The sequence below is a fragment of the Hemicordylus capensis genome, chromosome 1 (genome assembly GCF_027244095.1).
Source record: "Hemicordylus capensis ecotype Gifberg chromosome 1, rHemCap1.1.pri, whole genome shotgun sequence".
NCBI classification, from domain to species: Eukaryota; Metazoa; Chordata; class Lepidosauria; order Squamata; family Cordylidae; genus Hemicordylus; species Hemicordylus capensis.
Genome location: NC_069657.1, coordinates 225683221 through 225702176, shown reverse-complemented (window position 1 = coordinate 225702176; position 18956 = coordinate 225683221). Strand labels below are relative to the sequence as shown.

The 18956-nt window shown below is 44.5% G+C and overlaps 1 protein-coding gene across 5 annotated transcripts in view; it reads right to left on the bottom strand.

The window, feature by feature from the left end:
* Window positions 1–689: 689 nt before the first annotated feature.
* PIKFYVE (phosphoinositide kinase, FYVE-type zinc finger containing) overlaps window positions 690–18956 on the bottom strand; it is a 121726-nt gene continuing 103459 nt past the window's right edge. For all 5 annotated transcript variants that reach the window (XM_053282805.1, XM_053282804.1, XM_053282803.1 and 2 more), the window contains 13 exons: window positions 18493–18648; window positions 17400–17520; window positions 16372–16467; window positions 14362–14445; window positions 13639–13730; window positions 7774–7938; window positions 6882–6941; window positions 6100–6276; window positions 5521–5624; window positions 5162–5290; window positions 4233–4494; window positions 2449–2523; window positions 690–1112 (listed from right to left, as the gene is read on the bottom strand). In XM_053282805.1, coding sequence (XP_053138780.1) covers window positions 997–1112; window positions 2449–2523; window positions 4233–4494; window positions 5162–5290; window positions 5521–5624; window positions 6100–6276; window positions 6882–6941; window positions 7774–7938; window positions 13639–13730; window positions 14362–14445; window positions 16372–16467; window positions 17400–17520; window positions 18493–18648 — 1637 coding nt within the window. In that variant the 3' untranslated portion in view covers window positions 690–996. The remainder of the gene's footprint in view (window positions 1113–2448; window positions 2524–4232; window positions 4495–5161; window positions 5291–5520; window positions 5625–6099; window positions 6277–6881; window positions 6942–7773; window positions 7939–13638; window positions 13731–14361; window positions 14446–16371; window positions 16468–17399; window positions 17521–18492; window positions 18649–18956) is intronic.

The window sequence follows — 18956 nt, the reverse complement described above, 5'->3', positions numbered from 1 at the left end:
GAACCAGGAAGATCTACACTGGTGGAATGAATCGTTAAGGCAGCTGTTACTGAATGAAAGTTTAGTACCTTGCTTGCTCCAAAACAAAAACATTTGTAATAATCAAGTGTCCCTGGCTGAGGATGAGGAGAAATGTAATCAGTCAAAAGAAATTTTATGGTAGTATCTAGAGGTTTCTATCAAGACTGATGCCCTTTTAATATATGGGCCAGTCAAGGGATTTCTTTCTGAGAAAAATTGGTTTGTAGCTGTGATTCCCCCCCATCCTGCCACAGAGACCAAATTGAAACAGGACAGCTCTGTTTACTAGTGTCTGTACTGAAATCTAAGCTAGGATACCAGCTGCCCCACAGTACAATATATATGACGGTAAACAAGTTTCATATCATTAAAAGAAAACTGGTGTTCCAAATGACCATGTGGTATATCTAAATGGCTAAAATCCTCTAAATACTGCTCATGGAAACCTGTGCAATGACATCAGTGCATAACAGAAGTTTTGTCCTACAATTGATAAAGAATCAACTTCCATCACAACAGCGGTAAAGTACTTTGTTCCTCATAGCTGAGATGCTTATGTTGAAGACTGTCCACTGTTCTCCATATTAGGACATGGTATAAAGTGTGCCAGCCATCATCATGAACAGACCAAGATTAGGTTTCAGTGCTCCAACCTGGTTTCCAGTAACCTAGTGCAAGGCTCTTTTATTTGGAAGTACAATCTGTGTCCTTGTGAAATACAATCCAGCTCTGATCCTGAATTGCAATGAGCAGTATCCTCCAACCTCTTCCATGAATGTTCTTGCATCAAAATTTAAAGTGCAGACTTCACCCTGCAGACACACACAATTTGTGCCAGTGGTGGCTGAAGATCCTTTAGCTGCTGTTGAAGAGACTGAGGGGAGGAAGGGTGGGGGGCGGGGAAGGACAGCATGACCGTGTGCCCTTCTCAAAACAAAAAGGAGTTCCACCGTATCACCCAAGAGGTGCTGTAGCTTAGCATTGCAGGCTCAGTCCTGTCCAGTGATCTGGCACCATCAAAAAATACTTGTCCATTGCTTCACAAAACCTGGTCCGGTACAATTCTGGAGATACTACAGTGGGCATTTTACCTAATAAATGTGTAAAAACAACACACACACAAACATGATTAACTAGAGGCAACAGTAAGAACATGGTAATGGCTAAAGCTACATTTCATAACAACTAAATGCTTTGAGCAAGATGGTATTTGACAAAAGGGCCTTCAGCAACCAGATCTACACGTTCTATAAAACATGTACTACAAAATCCACTCAGATGGGTCAAAATCCCCCAGGAGATTATTCCTCCCCTACCAATTAGAGAGAAACACCACTTGAGGTATCAGCCCAGAAGTCTGGGATAAAGATGAAAATGGAACTGAGTTACGGGCAGTTTGTTTACTCCCTGGAGGGGGGGGGGGCTTTAAGGGGAAGGGAGGGTGTTCTTACCTACCCTGCCACTTTCCTCCCACTGGCACTCTCCCCAAAACTGTTGCCACGGAGCTGCAGCGTACCTCCCTGCAGCCCTGGTGTGTGTCCTACCAGAAGCGGCTGGTGTACATGCGCCACTTTCAGTAGGACGCACACCAGGGCTGCAGGGAGGTACGCTGCAGCTCTGTGGCAACAGTTTTGGGGAGAGCACCAGCTGGGGGAAATTGGTGGGGTGGGTAAGAGCACCCTCCCTGACCCAGACACCCACCCACCCAGCGTCCGAACTGGCTCAAACGCCAGACTTCCTAACTGGTTCAGTGCTCCATAAAAGGAGTGCCAAACCAATTCTTGCACATCGCTCCTGTTTACAAACATTCCACTTTGAACTTTACATACAACTGCCACTTAGGGCTAAACACCACCAACAGGGTAAGTATCCACACCATTTCAGCAGCATGACATTGCAAAGCATTAGGCTGCGGGTCAAAGGGTGTTATGCCATGACAGGACTCTCTGGAAGCCCCGCCCACCTGAACAGCTGGGAGGTGGCAATGGTGAGTGAGGAGGGAGCTGTAGCAGCTTGTGGGCAGGGAGCCTTTCAACAGCAGGCAAGCCTGTGCTTAGCTTAAAGAATAAAAGAAAAAAAGAGGGCAGCCTTCGGCTAGGCTGCGGAGGGAAAAGATAAATTGCTGGGACAGGGAGAGAGAGCAGGGCAGGCTGCAATGTGCCCAGAGCGGGGCCTGTGCCAGCGCAGGGCTTGGGGCCATTGCCCTGGTTGTGCCGCCCTAAAGACGGCCCTGCCTCATCCAAGAAAAAGGTCGAGGCCCAGTATCAGCTCTGAGGGGCCCTGCTGGAGCGATTACCAGGGATGCCTGAAGTTATTCTCTTATTTGGCATACTCCTTCAAGAATAATTACTGGAATTAACTGATAGTTTAAGAGGGGAGCTGAAGGGTAGAGAGTAGCGCTGGCTGGAAAGGGCATCTTGGACTCACCTTGTCCTCCTAAAATGCCTGTTGACTTAACCACCATTTCAAGTTTCTTGTCCCAAGTAAATGTGCGGATGTAGTCTGTAATAAAAGTATACCACTTGAGTTAGATATAGGGCTCAGAGCAAGGCCAATCTGACACTTGGTTAATGGTGCACATTTTACAGAAGTCCTCAAAACACTACCCATGGAAACCTGTGCAATGACATCAGGGCATAACAGATCAAGTTATGCCATACCATGGTTAAAGAATCAAATTCCATCACAACAGTGGTAAAGTACTTTGCTCCTCATAACGGAGATGCTCCTAACTGCAGGGCACCTCATTTCCCCACTCCTGTGATCCTCTTAACATGTTCATATCCATCCCTTTTCCTAGCTCATTATACTGAGGCATGACAGGGTGTATTCCTTCAGATTTCGAGCAGCGTTAGTAAAAATGGCATTTACGGCATCAGAACCCATATTAAACATTTCCCATTTCAGTGATGATTACTTGAGAGAGACACCCAATTATGTGCAACTGACAACAGAATCCTAAAATCAGGTGGTGCGTGGGTAAGTTATTATCTTATTTCATTCGGACAACAAAAACATCTTTTGTACAGAAGAAATGGGAAAGTCAGTTCTAGAAGGCTATGGTTTGCCCTTTACAACACAGCCACGACTTTGAGGCTGTCTGATATCCTCTAGTAAGTGTAGGGAAATACTCTTGCTTTGGGCATGAGTTCTAAGGCGTTTGGTACAAAGCAATTTGACTGAAAGTGACTAAGACAAGCGATGTGCTGAATCGTGACTCAGCTGCCGAATTGCAGGGCCCATCCCTTTAAAACAAAGGACTTATACAGACCCTTTAAAACAGAGGAGAGCCGGTCTATGCCTCCTGATCCTCCTCCACTTGCCACCATTGCCATCATCCTGGTGCTACCTCTAGCTATGCCTGCACGCTGGTGAGGCATCTCCGAGCTGCCCCTGTGTGGTGGTGGCCATTTGCCTAGTCAGCAACCATGTGGAGGCCATGTATGTGCCCGTGTCATGCGGGGGCAGCTGGGAGACACCCCGCCGGCATGTGGGCACAGTTGAGGAGAGCGCCGGGATGGTGGTGAGTGGAGGAGGAGGAGGAGGTGGAGGAGGAGGAGGAGGTATGGACCTGCTCTCCTCCACTTTAAAGGGGCTGTGTAAGCTTTGGTTTTAAATGGATGTGCCCTGCAGTTTGGCAGCTGAATCGCAACACGGCACACCCCTAACTAAACATGAAATGCATCAAATAAATGGTTGTTGGAAGGGCGGTGTAGAAATCATCATCATCATCATCATCATCATAATAGGTTCCAGGAAATACATAGGCATTCTGGACTGTTTGAATCTCAAGGTCAGCGGTCCTATGTTGAGATTTAAATGAAATGAATATTCTGTGGATTGCAATAAGGTGCGAGTTTTACATAAACACCATTTAAACTTTAAAATACTATTATATACTACTGCTGTACAGTTTGTTGCTCCACACAGTAGGACACTCACTGGCTCACTGTATCAACCATGAAATGGCTAATCTCTACACCTCCAGCTAAAAACATTTGCAAGCATTAGATTACAGTGGTATGGCAAACAACAAGAAATGGGGCGGCGATCTGTTCCAAGCAGTACCAGTCCACGCAAATAGCTTGCTATGTGAGGCTGCTGCCACATGGAAGCAGTTCCATGCAGGTGACACATGGCAGCCATATCGTATAAAGTGGCTCTCACGCAAACAGCCCGCCCTTGACTGTTTGGGGTCAAAGGTTACATACCAATAATCCCAACTACAAGTTCATCGGTAGTATCATCCCGGCCCACCAGAAGAGAATAGTCAATGATGAGATGACTGGAAAGAAAATGAGAGTCGCTGTGGATAGAAAGCTTCAGTACAGCCTTGGAGTGAGAACGGATGTACAAGGGATTGTCCCGCACCAGCTTCAAGAGGTTTTCATCCAGCAGGACCACATCACAGCTCTCTTTCCCGGTGTCTGTTTTCACATTTCTATTCCGCAAAGAACCTTTCAGATCAAACACCTAGCAGCAAAAAGGAAACGATTTCACTGGGAAGGAGCAGAGGGAGTAGTTTCACCCATCTTCAAAATCCCAGATCAGCAGCAATACTTGACTTAATAGAACAAAGTTTGTGCAGCACCTCCCCACCTAAAATCAGCAGAGAATTCAGAAGCTCTCTACATGTGCACTATCAGTTCATTTCAGAAATCAGAACAGGTACTTCTATGAAGTTTAGAATTCTAACAAGCAAAGCAGCAGGCTTATATAGTTTGCACCAATATCCCCAGGTTCAGAAGGAGAATTAAGACAAAAGGCAGCAACTTATTTGCCAAAGGAGACACCTTTCGCCTAAATTCCTATTATGACTATAAACTATTAAATGACTTGCATCGTGTGTGTGTGTGTGTTTGTGTGTGTGTATATATATATATATATATATATATATATATATATATATATATATATATATATACATATATACACGCATGTTTTTTGTTACCACTATTCAGCCTTATTTAAGATTTCTTTACTTCATGAGCTGAGCTTCAGGTGGGGGGAGGGGGGCATTTCAAAATCTTGTCTCTGGGCCTACTCCAATCTTGCTACGCCCCTGCTCCTAAGGATAAGAAAAACAGCAAACGAATAGAGAAACAAGCTTGCTGTTAATGGAGACGAGCTACTTACTCACCTGAGCCATCTTTCGGCCATAGAAGAGATTTTCCATGACCAGTAGATCAAGCTTCTTCTCAGTGTTGTTTTGAGAATTCTTGTAACCAATTCGATACACTCCAAGAATCTTGGCCAAAGCCGTTGGCTTCTGAAACACAGAACACAATGGATTTGTTCACTAAGACGGTGCTCATATTTCAAGTCAAATCTAATGTTCACAATACATTAGAACACATTGAAAGGGAGAGATCAGCAAAAGACTGATTTGCCAGATTCTCCCTCAAAATCAATTTTGTTGAATATGACAAGCAAAAAAAAAATGTTTAAAATCAGGAGGTCAAGATTAAAGTCATGGAAAACACATTTTGCCAATCCTACCTTCTGCTGAACAGCATTAGTAATGTATATGAAGTAGTGTGGGGCAAAGTCTAGGAAGGACTGGACTTCTAGGCGGGGCATCTGCTTCAAGATGAATCGATCATCTAAAGAACAACATGCATAATAGTATTTACTTTTACATTTATATCCTGCTCTTCCTCCAAGGAGCCTAGAGCAGTGTACATGCTTATGTTTACGCCCACAACAACCCTGTGAGGCAGGATAGGCTGAGAGATACGTGACTGGCCCAGAGTCACCCAGCAAGTCTCATGGCTGAATGGGGATTTGAACTCGGGTCTCCCTGTCCTAGTCCAACATGCAAACCACTACATCATGCTGGCTCTGGCATGCAATGGCATTACATGAGAGAGGCTTTTAAAAAAATCCACATAACATTTGTGTGCAAGTTATCCAGTTCTTTTTAATTGTATCATAAGTGGAAACTATAGTTTCAATCTAAGTTTAGAACATTAGCAGAGAGCTAGTCTATGTGGACTTACTTGCAGAATGCATCCACCTGGAATAAGAAGGTGGAAGCAACATTTACATAGAAGGAGAAACTGAGAAGTCAACCCTTACCTTCAGTCACGTAAAAAGCAGCTCCTGATTTGCCTCCTCGTGCTTGCCAGGGCAATGAGTGAGACAGGGAACGGATAAAATCCTCTTCACTGCTTCCAAGTATCACTTCACGCATCTTATGGAACTCTCCGGCATAATAAATCCGGCAGTAGAACTTGGCATTAGCATCAGAGAATTCTGCAAAAACACCACCACCACACAATGGACAGAAAATATCATTTATGAATAAAGGGAGTGCAAGAAGGCCAATTTTCTAGAAAACACGTTCACCCATATTTTAGACTCAAGATCTTGTGGGAAATATCTGGGACACTTCCTTGCAATTTAGTTTCTGTGCACAGATGGATTACTGATGCACAGAAATATCCTGGGACTAGGAGGGACAAACTAAAGAGAAAACGTGGACAAATTTTACTTGCATATGGAATGGTTCCAACTGACTCTCAAAGATGTGACAGCAAGTCCTGACCAAAGTCCATTGCTAAACGCTAAAGTTTGTTTCCAACATACATCAGTGTTCTATTGTGCAGCCCTGGAGGCCATAAGAACAAACCACACTGGTGCAATGAGCAGAGGACATTTTGCAGAGCAACATCTACTCTCCAAGACAAGTACACGGTCTACAATGAAACACTCCAATATCTGTGGAACTCACTTCCACACAATTATTCAGGATCAGGATGCAAGCCCATGGTTCTAATTAATGAGGCACTTTTCAGAGGGTCATTCATTCTGCTTCTCTATCCACCCTCTTCTCTGTTGCCAAACTGGTTCCTACTTACGAAGTTCAATGTGTGGATTTGCGAGCTGTTTCTTTTGGGCATCACTGCCGTCTCCTTCATCTGAAAGGGCAAAGAGAAAGTTGGAATAGGGATGCTATTTTACAGAACACAAGAAAAATGTTTCCAGTTATTCTTGTTGGTGAATGGAGCTCTCATTATTCTCAATCAAAAGACTCTTACTGTGATTGCTTTCCTAACACCAAGTTATAAAACATTGCTATGTGCAGTAAAATGTTAAAAGTCTTAAAGAGAAGTCTAGGAACAAAGTAATTCGAATATTGCTATACTTTGACAGAAAAGTGGTGCCATTAAAACCAAGTACAAATGACAGCTAAAAAAGCAATTTTTTTTTGTCTAATGAAGCTTGCAAGAGTTCAGCACATTTCAGGGCACACAGCTAGTTTTTGAGAGAAATATTTACTGCCCCATCTAAAAAGATCAGAGTGAAAGTTCCAAAATGATTCAGAGAAGACTTGTCAGCATCTCCACTTAAAAGATTTCACAGCTGGACAAGACCTCTGCCTGGATAGCCACTGCCACAGCTGGACTTTGAAAAGGGCAGTTCATCATGACTTTATTCAGCATACATTTAAGAGAACTGTGTTTTATTTTAGATCTGCAAATATTCTAAACAAAGTTTCCATATAGAAGCGTCCATCAACATTATAGATTCAATACTTTAGGAGATTTGGGGGTACATATATGGTCTATATATTGGTACAGCTTGCACAATCTCTTAAAATGTCAGTCTTGTATTTTTCTCTCTCATTAATGTAACCATGTTTTTGATGGCCTATGGTGTCATTTTTAACTGAGTGAAAAAGCTGTGTACAAATCCCTTGTCCTAAGTGAGGAAGAGCAGGGGGAGGGCAGGGAGAGGAAAACCCAATACCTTGAGCCTCTGCTCCTTGGTTCTCCGCCCCTTCTTTGCCCGTCTGCCCAACCTGGTAGTAGGCACTGTCTGCTCCACGCAAGGTCTCCTTTTTCTGAGAAGAGAGATCAGGGCTCCTTCCGCCCGTACCACGGAAGAAGGACAGAACTCCATATGGCTTTTTTGCTATAACAGAAGCAAAGGGGAAAGGTGGGTGTATCATTCACCAAACCAAATTATTCCAGCATAATCATCCTCAGAAATCGCCAGTCATTCTGTCCTATTTCAAAATACTCTGGCCATTTTGAGGTTCTTTACAACATTAGGGGAGATCTTTTTTTGCTCTTTGCCACCGCCTCAGTCACTCACTCTCTTTCTTTCTTCCCCCCCTCTCTTGCTCTGCCACTTAAATTAGATGAATGCACTACTTTTACAATGGAATATGCTCTGGGGTGGTGGTGGTTTGATTTGGTAGTTTTGGGAAGAAATACCAGCTATATATTTATTTCTCCTAAATGTACCCATTGCTTATTCAATGAGTGTCAGCTCTCACGAGAGCAGCTGCCTGGGGGATAGCGACAGGTACAGGAGACAATGGCGGTGGGCCGGCCTGACCCAGCTGCCGGGAGAAGGGGGTGGGAGGAGGTGGTGGGCCAGATTTCTGGCCGGACTGCAAGCCAGAAAACGGGGGGGGGGGGGGAGAGCAGACCAGCCTGCCAGAAAGCACATATGTGTGTGTGGGGGGGGGGAGAAAGCAGTGGGGAGAGGCCAGCCAGCCAGAAAGCTGGGCATGGGGCGAACAGCGGCAGTGGGTGGGCTGGCCGGAGGCACAGATGCTCTGTGCCTGGCCCAGCTATTATATCTTACTTACCAATTATATATATATATATATATAGGAGAGAGAGAGAGAGAGAGAGCGCGAGCGCACACGAGCACGCATGCATGGAGAAGAGTGGGGAAGCCGAGAGAGAAAGGGAGGGAGAGGGGGGGGTGCTTGACAAGCGAAGAGGGAAAGGGGGTGGGGGAGGCTTGACGAAAGAATAGGAGAAAGGGGGTGGGGGAGGCTTGACAAGAGGGAAAGAGAAAAAGAAAGAGGGAAAGGGGAGGGGGCAAGACTGACGGCAGGGAGGGAGGGAGGGAGGGAAAGGCGATTGAAGAGGGGGAGAACAAAAGAACAGCCCTACTGGATCAGGCCCAAGGCCCTTCTAGTCCAGCATCCAGTTTCACACAGTGGCCCACCAGATGCCGCTGGAAGCCACAGGCAAGAGTTGAGGGCATGCCCTCCCTCTGGCTGTTACTCCCTGCTGTTACTCTCCTGCTGTACCTGCAACTGGTACTCAGAGGCATCCTGCCAATGAGGCTAGAGGTGGTCTATAGCCCTACAACTAGTAGCCAGTGATAGACCTCTCCTCCATGAAGTTATACAAACCTCTCTTAAAGCCATCCAGGTTGTTGGCTGTCACCACATCCTGAGGCAGAGAAGTTGATTATGCATTATGTGAAAAAATACTTCCGTTTGTTGGTCCTAAATTTCCTAGCAATCACTTTCATGGGGTGACCCCTGGTTCTAGTGTTATGTGTACTCATTGACACTCAAAGAACTCCAAAAGGTCCGTGAGGCAAGATTTACCTCTGTAGAAGCCATGCTGGTTCTCTCCCAGTAAGGCCTATATGCTTTACAATTTTATCCTTGGGGATGCTGTTTTCATCAATTTGCCTAGAATGGACGTTAAGCTAATTGGCCTGTAATTTCCTGGAAAGGAATAATCCACTTCACTGGTGGGATGGGTAGAAGAAGGAAGCCGGCTGGTGCTTTGGCATGGTGTGGGGCGAGGGGAAAGAAAGGAGCGGCTCCGGGGAAGATAGCCGATTGGGGGGGGGGAGGAGCGGCTCAATGTTTCTGTGGAGTGGGGTGAGAAGGAGGTCGCTGGTGCTCTGGCGCTTGGCACTTGGGGAAGGAGGTATGCGGCGTGGCGGGGAGGAAGGAAGGTCAGAGGGCTGGAGAAAGGAGCTGCGCAGGCCAGAAAAACAGTTTGCTTACCTGTAATAGATTATCTGGTACAACATTCATAAACATAAGGTTCTGCGCCTGTGCAGACCAGCTTCAGGAAGAGTTCGTTAGCTCTTCGCAACGCCCTCAACTGCCCCCTGCACATGCCTGCAGTACTCATTGTGGCAGTTGGGTGTCCCTTCTTCAGTTTCTTGATGACCAAGAATGGCCCCTTGAGTTAGCCTGAGCTTGGCTTTTTAAGTCTTGTTTGTCAGTCTCTGCTTGCAGTCTGCAGTGGGGATGGTCAGTGGGTTTTATGAATTTCGTGGAATCGTTACCAGATCATCTGTTACAGGTAAGCAAGCTGTTTATCTAGATAGTGATTCCAGCGACATACATAAACATGGGTGAAACACGAGCTACTTCATTGGCGGTGGGTGCTGCAAGCTATTTTAACACCCTCTTCAAAACCACCATGCCAAACTCAGTCGCCACTGCAGACTGAAGGTCTAAGGCAGGGGTGGGGAAACTTGGCCCTCCAGATGTTGTTGAGCTACAACAGCTGGAGGGCCAAGGTCCCCCACCCCTGGTCTAAGGCATAGTGTCTGACGAAGGTCTGGTCTGATGTCCAGGAGGCTGCTAAGTAGATGTCCTTAAATCTGATGCTGGTCAGATATGCCGCCGAGGTAGAGTAGACTCTTGTGGAGTGAGCCTTTATCAATTTTGGTGGAGTCACCTTCTGCAAATCACACGACTGCTTTATGGCCTCTACCAACCAGAATGACAGTCATGTCGAGATGGCTGCTGACCTTTGTGCTGGCCCCTTAGAGTCACAAATAGGTGTTTCGTCTTCCTAATCCTCTGTGTCCTCTTTAAGTAAAGGATAGCTCTACGCACATCCAAGGAATTCATGAAGCATTCTAGAGGCAAGATCAGGTTCCTGGGAAAGGTTGGCAGTATGATGCCATCGTTGAGGTGGAAGAACAAGACGATCTTTGGCCTGAAGTCAGAATCTAATCGCATCACCACTTTTTCAGGGTCGATCTTAGTATATGGCTCATTGACGCGAAGTGCCAGCAGCTCAATGACTATCTTAGCAGAGGTAATGGTGACCAAGAATGAAGTTTTTAAGGTGACCAATTTCAGAGTTGTGGTAGCCATTGGTTCGAATGGTTTCTCTGTCATTGAGGAAGACACTAGGGAAAGTCTCCACTTTTCAACTGGTGCCCTGATAGGTGGGTACAGGTTGTTTATTCCTTTCATGAAGTCCTTGTAGCGAGGGTGCGTAAACACTGTCTTGCCATCCTAACCCTTGTGGTGGGATGAAATGGCCGCCAAGTGCACCTTAATAGAGACGTTGGCCAGTCCCTGCCACTTGAGGGTGGTCAGGTAAAGCAGCACCTCCCGCAGAGTGGCGTCCTTTGGCCTAAAGTGTTTGAACGCTGCATATGAGGCAAACCTCTTCCATTTGGCCTGGTAGTTCCTTCTAGTGGATTCTTTCCTGTTATTTCTCAAGATCTTCCTTAGTAGCCTATCCTCCACACCGTGAGGTTCAGGATGGAGAGGTTTGGGTGCAGCAGTTGTTTGTTGTTTTGGAAAATCTGATCTGGCCACTGTGGCAACCTTCTGCGATTGTGGCCTGCAAGCCCGAGCAACCTTGGGAACCACGGCTGCCTGGGCCACCATGGGGCGATGACAATCGTCCTGGTCCTGTCCTGCAGCAACTTGGCCACCACCCTGCTCAATAGCAGGTATGGCAGAAACAAATAAAAGGTACTGTGAGTCCACAGGAACTGGAAGGCATCGCCCTTGGAGCGATTTCCCAGCCCCATCCTGGAACAATACTGTCTGCATTTCCTGTTTTGCGCAGTGGCCAAGAGGTCGACCTGAGTCCCCCATGAGGTGAATAGATCCTCCAGAAGTGTGGGATTTAACTCCTATGCGTGTTGCTGCAGAACTGGGGACCTGCTTAAGGCATCCACTGGTGTGTTGTCCTGGCCCTTTATGTGGATGGCAACCAAATAGGTGTTCTGCACAATGCACCAGTTCCAGATCTGTAGACTGAGCTGGCAAAGGGGCTTGGATAAGGTGCCGCCTTGATTGTTGATGTATGCTGTCATGGTTGTGATGTCCACCTGCAGCAATACTGTGCGTTCTCTCACTGAGATCTGGAATGCCTGAAGCGCTCTGTATGCCACCAGTAGTTCTAGAAAGTTTATGTGTAAGTGGCATTCCTGGGGGGTCCAGCATCCCTGCACCCTCATGTGTTGCAGGTGCACTCCCCAACCCCACACTGAGCCTTGCGACGTTAGTGTTAATGATGGCATTGGTGATCTGAATGGCATCCCATCTAAAAGGTTCCTGGGGCTGGTCCACCATAGCAAGGAATCTAGGACCCTTTCTGGTATCTGCAGGAGCTTGTTCTGAGAGTCCACGCTGGGTTGGAAAACGTGCAGGTACCAAGATTGTAGCTTCCTCATCCTGAGTTTCGCGTATCGCACAGTTTGTTGTGCAAGACGCCATAAGGCCCAAGAGGACCTGAATTGTTCTGGCCTCCTGTTGAGGAGCAGTGTGGAAATGCTGAGCAGTAACTGAAGGTCTGAACGCTAAGGCGGTCAGAAAGCAACTGAAGGAGGGATGCCCAACCACCCCAATGAGTACTGCAGGCACATGCAGGGGGCAGTGGAGGGCATCGTGAGGAGCTAACGAACTCTACCCGAAGCTGGTCTGCGCAGGCGCAGAACCCATGTTTATGTATGTCGCTGGAATCACTATCCAGATCAGGCCCACAGGTCAGGGGTTTGACAGCCCTGGTTTATTTTTCATAGAGATGATCAACCTTTATCTGGTATATGCCATATAGGACTGCAGATAGAGGCTCACATTACTGAATTGCTTCCTTATGCAAAATAATTCCTTCCACACAGAAAACTAGCATATGAAGCTATTCATAGATAGTCGTTTTGCATTATTGGAGTGGGGAGCACTCCAAGCCAGTGACCCACTGTGGACCCTTGCTAAAAGTGTATTGATGCCTACCTAGCTCCTTCCAATAGGGTTTTTTGTTTGTTTGGGGGAAAGGTGGAGCTACTGTATGACAGGGAAGTTAGCTTAACCATGTATAGTGACGGTATGGCAGGTACCCACTAGACACACTGTCAGGCAATGTCCTGGGTTGCTAAAAGGAGCCTTTCCACCAAGTCTTAGAGCATTTTAGAATATTCTACAATGTCAAACAAACTGTATGCTACGATTACACAGGAGAACAATATTGGCAGCTACTATTCTTGTAGGGGAACTACTAGTATATTAAGTCTGAATACATATGGACTCATGATAATCATAATTAGGAAAAATTCCACAGTGGTATCAAGTGAGGAAAGTTCTCAGAGGTAGCTAGCAACAGATGGATTGTTGTCTTCTCTATCAGAATTCAGGACCAAGAGTTTGACACAAAATTAAACAAAAACGTTAGACTAATTTGAGTAGAATATTGTGGAAGTGGACTTGTTTTTCTTGCTTAAAACAATTCCCACTAAGTCCTGGAACTGGTGAGGTAACATCTCACATTAAAAACAAGAAGTTCTAGTAAGAACTAATCTGCCTACTTTCCTTTCACTAAAATCTTAACTGATAATTAACTTCTGCCTCAAACATTCATGTGCCCACCATCTTGAATTGGGGTGGATGACATCATCAAACTATGCTGTTGAGGTATCCCTACAGCTGTAGCAAATTTGGTTCAAATCAGTCCAGGCATTGAGAAATTGAGAGGCGGACACAAACACACATAAAGCTGGGTGATCTCATAAGCTTGCTTTCCTTAAGGAAAGAAGAATACACAAAACTCACAAATAAAAGACCAAGACCAAGACCATGACCATTTAAATTCTTACGCTGTTCTGCCTCTGCCACTTGGTTTGACTGCCCCACATTCGCCTCGGGTAGTCGAACGGGGCTGCTGTTCTTCGCTCTGATCTCAGCCACACTAGAAAACAATTGACATGTTTGGTCACTGTGTTTTAAAATCCATTAGACAAAACTGCACCAGAGCACTCATTTGTACCAAGAAATAACATGTCTCCATCAATGCAAATTCTGAAGCATGATGTAGCAATGCCTCTTTTTGAATGCAAGACCCCTGCTGGATTAGACCAAGGGTCCCATCAAGTCCATTTTTGTTTCATGCAGTAACCAACCAGATGTGTCCATGAAGCCCACAAGCATGAAGGCAAAAGCCCTTCCCCACTGTTTGTCACAGCAACTTATATTCAGATGTACACTGCCTGTGAACCTGGAAGGTAGGGGTGGGGTCCACTATTAGTATAATGGCTAATAGTCACGGATAGATCTAGAGATAGGCTTTTGAGACCTGAAAACAAAGTTACATGCAGAGAGTACTCTGGAAAGCCACAGAGACTACTCACCAAAGCCATATGGCACAGACAAGCAAAGAGAACACTGAGTTTTGCAGAATTTTGTTTTATAAAGCACACTACAGAGTTAAGAGATGCCATTATCAGAGCCTATATCCCCAGAATTGGCCCCTTCCGGTTCTAAAATTCTATCAGCCACCAGCTAAACTCCAATACACTGTCAGATAGATATCAGATTGTCACCTGTTGGTCTGAAGTCCTTCTTCAGCACTGCTCTTCAGAGAGACTTTAGCTAATTCATCTAAGGCGTTTCTGTATTCCTTGCAGCTGAAGAGCAAGCAAAGAGATGTTTTACACAAACTGTCCATCACCACAGTTCAAAGTGTGAGGTCAGCTTCCATACAGGCAGCTTACACCTCATTTTCATAAGTAAACCAGTGTCTGGACTGCGCCACTTCAAACTGCAGGTGAGGGTCCATGTGACTGAATACTCTTCCATACCCTCCCCCCACCAAATCTATCCACATAGAAAACCAGCATGTCAGAGAGTATTTAACATGCCAGTTTTCTGTATGTGTGGAGGCTTTGTTTGGATGGGTAAGTATTTGTATCGAATGAACCCTCATTTGCAGTTTGAAAGGAAAAGCTCAGACTCAGGTTTACTGCAACAATGGGAGCTCATGGAGGCCAGAGCTTAAAGAAGAAAGGGAGGAACTTGAGAGGGAGAGGGAGAGAAAACCAACAGCCACCAAGAAATGGAATATGAAGCTATCTTTCTGAAAGGTATAACGTCCTCAGATTTTTTTAAACCACCAGCAGTAACAACAACAACTTTGTTAGCCACCTCATAACAAATTTTTCTCTGGGAGGCTCAGTAAAGAACATCCAACACACACACACATAAAACAAGGCAAATTACAATATAAAATACAATGCGGTACATTTTTATAACTTTTTTTAAAAAACAAGGTGGTTTATTTGAAGTTCTGATGCACCAGCTTTTAAAATTTAAAAAGTCTAGCTCATGAAAAAGGACATGCCCGTGGCTGACATCCAGACTACCACTGCATCAACACACCAAGGCTTTATTGTTATGTGGGCTATGTGCATGTTGCAATTTTAGATCCTCCCCTTCCTTCTGCAGTCACCAGTGTCTCCTAGAACTATAGACAGAAGGCACAGGTGCCTGTAGAGAGAAGGTGGAGAACCATCAAAAATTGTGCTTCCCCCTCACACGACAGAAAACCCTGGCATATTAGTGTGGATGTCCATCTTTAAATTTTGTTTTCTCTTAGTGAAGCTCAAAGCATAAAAGAAAGTTCTTGAGAACACCCAACAATCCATTCAGAAACAAAATTCAGAGACCTTCATTGCTGCTGTGATGCTCAAGTGCCTAATTCGATGTTACAAGGGACATATGGCTGACACCATGTTGAGTTTCCCCAGTAATACATAGTCCAAGAAATGCTTGACTTGATATCATTGCATTCTACAATCCTGTCTACAACCCTGCTCCAATTCACCTTGAGAAGCAAATACATTCTATACTAGGCCTATACAAAATGCTTTATTTCCACTTAATACCATTGTATTTACAAACACACATGTAATAATTTAGGGCTTTGGGCTGCTTCATCCAGAATGTCTACTACAGCGGTCTCAAGCTGCTTTTGGCCTACAACTCCCATCTTCCCCAGTCACAGTGGTCAGTCACCAGAGATGATGGGGGTTGTAGCCCAGCAATAGCTGGAGGGCCGCAGTTGGACATCCCTGGTCTACCAAATAAAACCACTCTTGGTTTAGCTAGAGACATCAAAATGTCTGAGTATTTATGAAAAGTGTTCAGACTTAAAAGTCCAGGGAAAGAACCAATTTCCCTCTGTATACCAATACCACCCCCTTGGTAAAATAGGCCCTACTACAAAGGTGGATGCTCTTAGTAAAACTTTTTTTGTTTTAAGCTAGCATGGGGGCAGGGAACACATCTCTAAAATAGGATGCATCCAAGCAGTTTAGCATCAGAAATCTCACGTGCAAGTGTGCATCAAAGGCTCAAAAACAGTGGTCTCAAACTGGGTCTCTCCAGCAGATGTCGGCTCACAACTCCCATCATCCCTGGTCACTGGCCATTGCAACTGCGAATGATGGGAGCTGGAGCTGGAGAGATCTGCTCTGAAAGAGTGGCAGCACTTCATTCCTCCAACATGCAAGTAACCCACAAAGCTGTAAGATCAAGCAAGAAAACCAATATACCTGAGAGCAAAGGCTATGATGGAGCTTGGTTCCTTTTCACAGACGGCAATAGGAACGCGTTCATGCTCATACATTAAGTAGTGCTTGTCAGGCTCACTACATTAACACACACAATAGGATTGAAACTTTAGTATAATATGTGTTCAGAAACAAGCAATTCCAACAGCATATGAGACTTCTAGCTAAAACTAACCATTTACAAATATGGTGTAAAAATGAAGCAGATCAACATAATGGTTCACATGTGAAAAAGGAATTTTCATTGCCATCTTGGCAGATGACAGGACTATTTCAAAAGCAAGGATTTTTTAAGCCAGTTGTCAGCAACTAGACCAGTGGGCAGGGTGGGGCAGAGTATATGGATTAGGACCCAAAATTGCTCTTCCTCCTCCTTACACACTTTCTGCTGCCAAAACCTAACGAGGCTAGAGGTCCCACACTGGTGTGTTGTCTTTTCAAAAAGGGCTGCGGAAAGCATGTGGGTGGCCTGGCCTTTGGACAATTCTCCTCCCTTCTAAAGTTAGTGATAAGAACATCAGCTTGGGCGAAAAGAGCACACTAGATGGCCTATTAGCCATTAGCACAGGGCCAACCCAATGTCGCCCAATGCTACCCTGCCCAATGCAGGATTTTTAATTACTGTGATTGTTTAATTGTTTTAAAATGTTTTTAAATTGTTAATAATTGTTATATTGTTTTTAATTTTTGTTTTAGCTCTTTACTGTTTTAATGGTTTGTTTTAATTGTAAACCGCCCTGAGCTATTTTGGAAGGGCGGTATAATAATCAAATAAATAAAACAAAACAAAACAAAACACAAAACAAAACAAAACAATAATACTTCAGATTATTATTCAGAAGACATCATGGATATTGTTTCATACCCTATACAACCAAATATATATAAAAAATTATTAGCTTGGCACCCAATTACAGGCAACTCTACCAAGCAGCAACATTTGCCCACTTCTAAGAATACATTGTGCACCAACACTTTCGCCACACCTTGGTAATGTTGATTTTACTTACAACGGGGCCGGGATGGGATTGTAGCTGTTTCCAGGTAACAGATTTGCTAGAATGGCCTTCATGGTAGATTTCTCTTTCACCTGGCTATCTGTGGACCCCAGCAAGTGCCCATCAAACACATCTGAAACAACAATGTCAGATTCTTACTGTTGTCTCAAAACGTATCCACTCTTGGGAAGCTGCAGAAGTAACTATTCTCCTTTTTTTAATATAGCGAGATGTTCAACAATATTTCAAATGAATTGGCAAATTATACCACACTCCTAGCAAAACAAAGGCACTGAGGATTACTATGAGCTTGTTAGAAACAGAGGGCCGGATGCCAAGAGTCAAAAACTGAACACTGAGCCTTTAAATAGCCTTGTCCACACAACAGCACAAACATTTCAAGGCTCAAACCTTCTACAGTTCTGGGAAGAGCTGTATACCTACAAAACACGAATGTTACAAACGATTAGACTGCACTCAGTCTAACCAGTCATATCTAATGGCAAATGGGAACCCTGAATAGACCTCTTATTTATCAAAATCCCTTAGTGGTAACATTATTAAAATCTCAGGAAACCTTACAGATCTGCTCCTCAAAATGTCAATAGTAATAAGACAATTGTTAGAAAGCCCGATTGGAACTTCCTCAACAGAAAAGGATTTCTGGTTATTTCTTTAAAGAACTAACACTAATAAATGGCAGAATAAGGATTAAGATAATATAGAAAGAACGGTAAATTGAGAGAATATCTGTTTTTACAGTCTACCTATTAACCACCCCAGAGTGTTCTGTGCTGTACCTATTTTGACTCGATTTGAGCTGGTCTTGTTTTTTATAGTATTTACATTCTGGACAACCATTTGTAAAAGTTGTAATTATAGAGAAGAAGGTTAACACAACAAGCCAGATATCCAGGGGCACAATACAGGCCACGTGTCAGACATACTCAGTTTGCATTGTGAATGCTCACTGAAGCCAGTTTAATACCACTTTAAATCTGAAGCAATCATCAAGCTATCAGGCAGATAATTCATTTAACAGAAGGTAGCAAAATGCATCTTTAGGGCAGATGCAGAACAAAGGGGAATATGCCAATGATGATACCTTCTGAGCTGCTAGCTGTGTCTGGTTCGGAGAGTGCGTTGGCAAAGGAGGTGCCCCCAGTCAGCTGGTCTGACACAACTTCAGGAGGTGTAGGCAGCTGGAGGAGAGAGGAGCTTGTGGAGCTCTGGCTTGACAACGTTGTCAGGAAACGATCCTCTGACAAGTGAATACATACACACACAGGAAGTTACTCAGTTCAGTTCAAAGTTTATTACTGTCTATGACGAGCACAAGGGGAAAAAATACAATTAAAATAAATATATAAATAACAATTAAAAAGATAACAAGCCAACAGTCTAACCCACCGTCTAACCCACCAACAATATAATAATATAAACAATAACTAAAAGGTTATAGGGCAGCACTAGAATTATTAATTAAAAACTGACGCAATCTTTGAGCTGCCGCACAGAAGCCCGCCACTTTCCGAGTGATGGCAGGAATACTGTCCCTCAAGCAGGAAA